At 44.4% G+C, this 7,660-nt stretch overlaps 1 protein-coding gene across 1 annotated transcript; it reads left to right on the forward strand.

Annotated features, from left to right (window-relative positions):
- Nucleotides 1-4,546: 4,546 nt before the first annotated feature.
- LOC115173254 (histidine-rich glycoprotein-like) lies at nucleotides 4,547-6,447 on the forward strand. The gene is made up of 4 exons (XM_029731170.1): nucleotides 4,547-4,552; nucleotides 4,838-5,526; nucleotides 5,587-5,935; nucleotides 6,442-6,447. The coding sequence occupies exons 1-4, from the start codon at nucleotides 4,547-4,549 to the stop codon at nucleotides 6,445-6,447; spliced, it is 1,050 nt and encodes a 349-aa protein (XP_029587030.1).
- Nucleotides 6,448-7,660: the final 1,213 nt, after the last annotated feature.

Genomic DNA, 7,660 nt, shown 5'->3' on the forward strand with positions numbered 1-7,660 from the left:
AAGGCTGTTTCTCCATGCCTCTTGGTCCCCCTCAGGTTCTCTGGCAGGCTATTCCAGAGGCTGGGGGCATAATAACTAAAGGCTGGGGGCATAGTAACTAAAGGCTGTCTCTCCATGCCTCTTGGTCCTAGGCTTCAGGATAGTTAAAAGGGCAGAGGACCTGAGGGACCTACTGGGTATATAACTTAAAGCACGTTTGACATATATTGGGGAGAACAATCATGGATTGATTTAAAAAGCAATAGAATAATCTTCAAATGTATTCTAAAACTAACAGGCAGCCGGTGCAGAGACCTTAAAACCGGTGTAATGTGTTCTCTCCGTCTGGTCTTGGTCAGTACCCGTTCTGCAGCATTCTGTATGTTTTACAGTGCAGAGACCTTAAAACCGGTGTAATGTGTTCTCTCCGTCTGGTCTTGGTCAGTACCCTGCAGCATTCTGTATGTTTTTCAGTTGACCAATGGCTTTCTTGGGTAGACCAGACAGGAGAGCATTACAGTAGTCAAGCCTGCTTGTAATAAAAGCATGGATGAGTCTCTCTGTATCAGCCTGAGAGAGAAACGGCTGCACCTTGGCAATGTTCCTCAGGTGGCAAAAAGCTATTTTGGTCACATTCCTAATGTATGATTCAAAAAATTGAGTTCAGAATCTAAAATAACACCTAGGTTTTTTATTACCTGGTGTTTTATCTTTATTGTCCGTGAATTAAAATGTGCATCCAGATTCTCTCTCTGTGCTTTGGCTCCAACAATAAGTACATCAGTCTTGATTTAGCTAGGCTATAACGTGTGTGTGTGTGTGTGTGTGTGTGTGTGTGTGTGTGTGTGTGTGTGTGTGTGTGTGTGTGTGTGTGTGTGTGTGCGTGTGTGTGTGTGTGTGTGTGTGATTTAGCTGGAGGAAGTTGTGAACCACTCAAGTATTAAATCACTAATACTTTATCCGTGAGACAGATATATATATATATATTTTATATTCTCTGACATTGCTCATTTCTTAATTTTTCAGAATGATGTGTGTATTGTGTTCTGTTTATTTTATTGCTCGGTACTGCACTGATGGAGACAGAATCATAAGCATTTCGCTACACCTGCGATGACATCATACAAAATATGTGTACACAAACAATAAACGTTGATTTGGGACGTCCTTAACCTTAACCATAACCCTTTAACCTTAAACCTTACTTTTAACCGTTTTAAATGTAAACTTCAATAGGGTCGAGTTGGGACGTCCCAAGGATTCCATTTAAGACTTTTAGGGCTTGGTTACTGATTACCATTTTGGGCCGGTAACTAGGTAACTAGTAACTGTAACAGATTCCATTGATAAGGTACCCAACCCTGGACGTCAATATATATATCATACTTGTTTTGATTTAATGTCAATAACATCAATATCAAGAAAGCTCATTTAAAACCGATTGTGTTACAATGTTGTGTTAAGATGTCGTAATAGCTAATGATAATAGTTGATGTGAAGGATCAACTGTGAAGGACCTCGTCTTTACTCTGGACCCTGATCTCTCTTTTGACGAATATATCAAGACTTTTTCAAGGACAGCTTTTTTCCATCTAGGTAACATTGCAAAAATCAGAAACTTTCTGTCCAAAAATGATGCAGAAAAATGTATCCATGCTTTTTTCACTTCTAGGTTAGACTACTGCAATGCTCTACTTTCCGGCTACCCGGATAAAGCACTAAATAAACTTCAGTTAGTGCTAAACACGGCTGAGTCTTGACTAGAACCAAAGAATTTGATCATATTACTCCAGTGCTAGACTCTACACTGACTTCCTGTTAAGGCAAGGGCTGATTTCAAGGTTTTAATGCTAACCTACAAAGCATTACATGGCTTGCTTCTACCTATCTTTCCGATTTTGGTCCTGCCATACACGTACGCTACGGTCACAAGACGCAGGCCTCCTTACTGTCCCTAGAATTTCTAAGCAAACAGCTGGAGGCAGGGCTTTCTCCTATAGATAGTCTGGCCCAGGACTGTGAAGGTGAACGGAAAGGCACTGGAGCAACGAACCGCCCTTGCTGTCTCTGCCTGGCCGGTTCCCCTCTCTCCACTGGGAGTCTTTGCCTCTAACCCTATTACAGGGGCTGAGTCACTGGCTTACTGGTGCTCTTCCATGCCGTCCCTAGGAGGGGTGCATCACTTGAGTGAGTTGAGTAACTGACGTGATCTTCCTGTCCAGGTTGGCGCCCCCCTTGGGTTTGTGCTGTGGCGGAGATTTTTGTGGGCTATACTCGGCCTTGTCTCAGGATGGTAGGTTGGTGGTTGAAGATGTCCCTCTAGTGGTGCGGGGGCTGTGCTTTGGCAGAGTGGGTGGGGTTATATCCTGCCTGTTTGGCCCTGTCCGGGGGTATCGTCGGACGGGGCCACAGTGTCTCCCGACCCCTCCTGTCTCAGCCTCCAGTATTTATGCTGCAGTAGTTTATGTGTCGGGGGGCTAGGGTCAGTCTGTTATATCTCGAGTATTTCTCCTGTCTTATCCAGTGTCCTGTGTGAATGTAAGTATGCTCTCTCTAATTCTCTCTTTTTCTCTCTTTTTCTTTCTTTCTTTCTTTCTTTCTTTCTATCTTTCTTTCTTTCTTTCGGAGGACCTGAGCCCTATGACCATGCCTCAGGACTACCTGGCCTGGTGACTCCTTGCTGTCCCCAGGCCACCTGGCCGTGCTGCTGCTCCAGTTTCAACTGTTCTACCTGCAGCTATGGAACCCTGACCTGTTCACCGGACGTGCTACCTGTCTCAGACCTGCTGTTTTCAACTCTCTAGAGACCGCAGGAGCGGTAGAGATACTGAATGATCGGCTATGAAAAGCCAACTGACATTTACTCCTGAGGTAGTGACTTGTTGCACACTCGACAACCACTGTGATTATTATTATTTGACCCTGCTGGTCATCTATGAACATTTGAACATCTTGGCCATGTACTGTTATAATCTCCACCCGGCACAGCCAGAAGAGGACTGGCCACCCCTCATAGCCTGGTTCCTCTCTAGGTTTCTTCCTAGGTTCTGGCCTTTCTAGGGAGTTTTTCCTAGCCACCGTGCTTCTACACCTGCATTGCTTGCTGTTTGGGTTTTAGGCTGGGTTTCTGTACAGCACTTTGAGATATCAGCTGATGTAAGAAGGACTTTATAAATACATTTGATTGATTGATTGATTGATTGATTGATGACGTCGTCATTCAAACTCCAGTGTCTCTATTGTGAACACTAGTGTGTTTCTGTCATGTATGAACACAGCACATGTTAATAGGATGATTGTAGCTTCAGAAAAAAATGCTCTTCACTGCTTTCAGACTGACAATACAGAATCTGAATCTCAACAATTAGACACAAGACATTCTGAGCTGAATCACAACTAGACACAAGACATTCTGAGCTGAATCACAACTAGACACAAGACATTCTGAGCTGAATCACAACTAGACACAAGACATTCTGAGCTGAATCACAACTAGACACAAGACATTCTGAGCTGAATCACAACTAGACACAAGACATTCTGAGCTGAATCACAACAATTAGACACAAGACATTCTGAGCTGAATCACAACAATTAGACACAAGACATTCTGAGCTGAATCACAACTAAACACAAGACATTCTGAGCTGAATCACAACTAGACACAAGACATTCTGAGCTGAATCACAACAATTAGACACAAGACATTCTGAGCTGAATCACAACTAGACACAAGACATTCTGAGCTGAATCACAACAATTAGACACAAGACATTCTGAGCTGAATCACAACTAAACACAAGACATTCTGAGCTGAATCACAACAATTAGACACAAGACATTCTGAGCTGAATCACAACAATTAGACACAAGACATTCTGAGCTGAATCACAACAATTAGACACAAGACATTCTGAGCTGAATCACAACTAGACACAAGACATTCTGAGCTGAATCACAACTAGACACTAGACATTCTGAGCTGAATCACAACTAAACACAAGACATTCTAAGATAATGAATGCACTCACACAATTCATCTGGCTCAGTTAGTAGAGCATGGTGTTTGCAACGCCAGGGTTGTGGGTTCGATTCCCACGGGGGACCATTACGGAGAAGAAAAAAAAATGTATGAAATGTATGCATTCACTACTGTAAGTCGCTCTGGATAAGAGCGTCTGCTAAATGTCTAAAATGTCAAATCTGGGATCGCTTAGGGGACCCGGCCTATACACGCTCTCTCTCTCACACACAGCATGCCCTTTGAATGTTCTCACAGGTGTTGACAATGGCACCAGCCAGTGGTGGAACGGCAGTGTCACTTTCACAAGCAACCACACACAGGAACGGCAGTGTCACTTTCACAGGTTCCAGGCAACGCAATGCGTGTTAATTTCTAATTTAAATTATGTGTGAATTAATTCAGCTCCATTTTTGATAACTAAGCGTGTGTCCCAAAATGGCACCCTATTCCCTACATTCCCTATGGGCCCTGTTCTAAAGTAGTGCACTAATGTAGGGAATAGGATCCAATTTGGGATGTAGTCTAAGACTTAAAGATATTCAGATGTCAGTAACAGGATCCCATTTAGATGTTTGATATTTTAGAACAATGTCTGAGCTGCTCTGAACTTTGAACTCTGAATAACTTTGGTGTACAGTACTACAGATGGATTGTGACTGGTTGTTCGCTTCAGTCTAATTAGTTTAGCTCCAATGCCTTGGAGGATCCTGCGGTGACACTGGAGTTATAGCAGTTTCCAATATTCACAGATGTAATATCAGAATACCCACAATCATATCTTTAAATATAAGTAAGATTAAATAATATTGTTAGTTAGGTGCAACTTCTATCCAGTACTACCTCATCACCCTGAGGTTTCAGCACCGTGGACAGTACTACCTCATCACCCTGGGGATTCAGCACCATGAACAGTACTACCTCATCACCCTGGGGTTCCAGCACCGTGGACAGCACTACCTCATCACCCTGGGGTTTCAGCACCACGGACAGTACTACCTCATCACCCTGAGGTTTCAGCACCATGGACAGCACTACCTCATCACCCTGAGGTTTCAGCACCATGGACAGCACTACCTCATCACCCTGAGGTTTCAGCACCATGGACAGCACTACCTCATCACCCTCAGGTTTCAGCACCACGGACAGTACTACCTCATCACCCTGAGGTTTCAGTACTACCTCATCACCCAGGGATTTCAGCACCACAGACAGTACTACCTCATCACCCTGAGGTTTCAGCACCACAGACAGCACTACCTCATCACCCTGAGGTTTCAGCACCACGGACAGTACTACCTCATCACCCTGGGGTTTCAGCACCGTGGGCAGCACTTTCTCATCATCCTCAGGTTTCAGCACCACGGACAGTACTACCTCATCACCCTGGGGTTTCAGCACCACGGACAGCACTACCTCATCACCCTGGGGTTTCAGCACCACGGACAGTACTACCTTATCACCCAGAGGTTTCAGCTCCACGGACAGCACTACCTCATCACCCTGAGGTTTCAGCACCACGGACAGTACTAACTCATCACCCTGAGGTTTCAGCACCACGGACAGCACTAACTCATCACCCTGAGGTTTCAGCACCACGGACAGTACTACCTCATCACCCTGAGGTTTCAGCACCACGGACAGCACTACCTCATCACCCTGAGGTTTCAGCACCACGGACAGCACTACCTCATCACCCTGAGGTTTCAGCACCACGGACAGCACCACCTCATCACCCTGAGGTTTCAGCACCACGGACAGCACTACCTCATCACCCTGAGGTTTCAGCACCACGGACAGTACTACCTCATCACCCTGAGGTTTCAGCACAACGGACAGCACTACCTCATCACCCTGAGGTTTCAGCACCACGGACAGCACTACCTCATCACCCTGAGGTTTCAGCACCACGGACAGCACTACCTCAGGTGGACAGTACAATGGATAATGGTGAGGAGAGGTCGAGGTCTTGTGTCAAACGCATTCCACTGAGGGCCTGCAAGTTTTTTTTTCTCTTCCCTTGTTTGATGAATTAAAGTTCAGTAATTAGTAAGGACACTTCCTCACCTGGTTGTACAGGTCTTCATTTAAAGGGGGAAACCAGCAGATACTGCACCCTCCATGGAATGTGTTTGACACCCCTGATCTTGACTATGAAGGCAAAGGCGTCATTCCAGCGCCAGTAACTATTTATGTATGTGCAATTGAACATGTGAACGTAAATTACATTTTACATTTTAGTCATTTAGCAGACGCTCTAATCCAGAGCAATTTACAGTAGTGAATGGATACATTTCATACATTTTTTTTTCTTTTTTTTTGTTCTCCGTACTGGTCCACCGTGTGAATCTAACCCACAACCCTGGCGTTGCAAACACCATGCTCAACCAACTGAGCCACACGGGATCTGTGATTAACTGTGATGCTAATGTACCTTCCAGGCTTAGCAGCAGCCTAACTGTGATGCTAATGTGCCTTCCAGGCTTAGCAGCAGCATAACTGTGATGCTAATGTGCCTTCCAGGCTTAGCAAGCAGCCGAACTGTGATGCTAATGTGCCTTCCAGGCATAGCAGCAGCATAACTGTGATGCTAATGTGCCTTCCAGGCTTAGCAGCAGCCTAACTGTGATGCTTCCAGGCTTTCTGTCCTGGGCTAAAGCATTATAGCATGTAAACATAGCTAACAATACAAGCTAGCATTCAAACATAGCTAGCTATACATGTGGTCACCTCCACCCTCAAATACATTACCTTTAGCATCGCTATAAGGGACACTGGAACTACACATGCGAACCCTTGTGAAGCAGGCTTTGCCTTATCTCTCTCTCCTCTCTCTATTACATTCATTACTGTGTGAAGTAGGAGGAAGTTACCATAAAAAAAAACTGATTTTTGATTCCTTTTATGGTTTTACAAACAACGGTTAAAGGCCCAATGCAGCCATTATTTTTTTTTATCTCAATATCAAATCATTTCTGGGTAACAATTTAAGTATCTTAATGTGATTTGTTTTCAATCAAATGGTCAAAGAGAAACACAAATAGCTTCTTAGCAAAGAGCAATTCCTAAAGCAGGAATATTGCTAAGACTGTCTGGGAGTGGTCTGAATGGGGAGGAGAAAACTGAAAACTAGCTGGTATTGGCTGAGAGGTTTGGAACTCTCTTTGTTATTGGCTGAGAGGTTTCTAAACAGACACCTCACAAGTACTCAACTGGCAGCTTCGTTAAATAGTATCCGCAAAACACCAGTCTCAACGGTAACAGTGAAGAGGCCTTCTTACTTCAACAGTAGTGCACTACTACCCTATAGACCCTGGTCTAAAGTAGTGCACTACTACCCTATAGACCCTGGTCTAAAGTAGTGCACTACTACCCTATAGACCCTGGTCTAAAGTAGTGCACTACTACCCTATAGACCCTGGTCTAAAGTAGTGCACTACTACCCTATAGACCCTGGTCTAAAGTAGTGCACTACTACCCTATAGACCCTGGTCTAAAGTAGTGCACTACTACCCTATAGGCCCTGGTCTAAAGTAGTGCACTATTACCCTATAGATCCTGGTCTAAAGTAGTGCACTACTACCCTATAGACCCTGGTCTAAAGTAGTGCACTACTACCCTATAGACCCTGGTCTAAAGTAGTGCACTACTACCCTATAG

The sequence above is a fragment of the Salmo trutta genome, chromosome 34 (assembly GCF_901001165.1).
Source record: "Salmo trutta chromosome 34, fSalTru1.1, whole genome shotgun sequence".
NCBI lineage: Eukaryota > Metazoa > Chordata > Actinopteri > Salmoniformes > Salmonidae > Salmo > Salmo trutta.

What these genes read in the sequence shown, in the direction of transcription:
- LOC115173254 (XM_029731170.1), top strand. An exon ending in AGGTTTCAGCACCACGGACA is followed by an intron (nt 5,527 to 5,586) that starts GTACTAACTCAT and finishes CATCACCCTGAG; the next exon opens with GTTTCAGCACCACGGACAGT.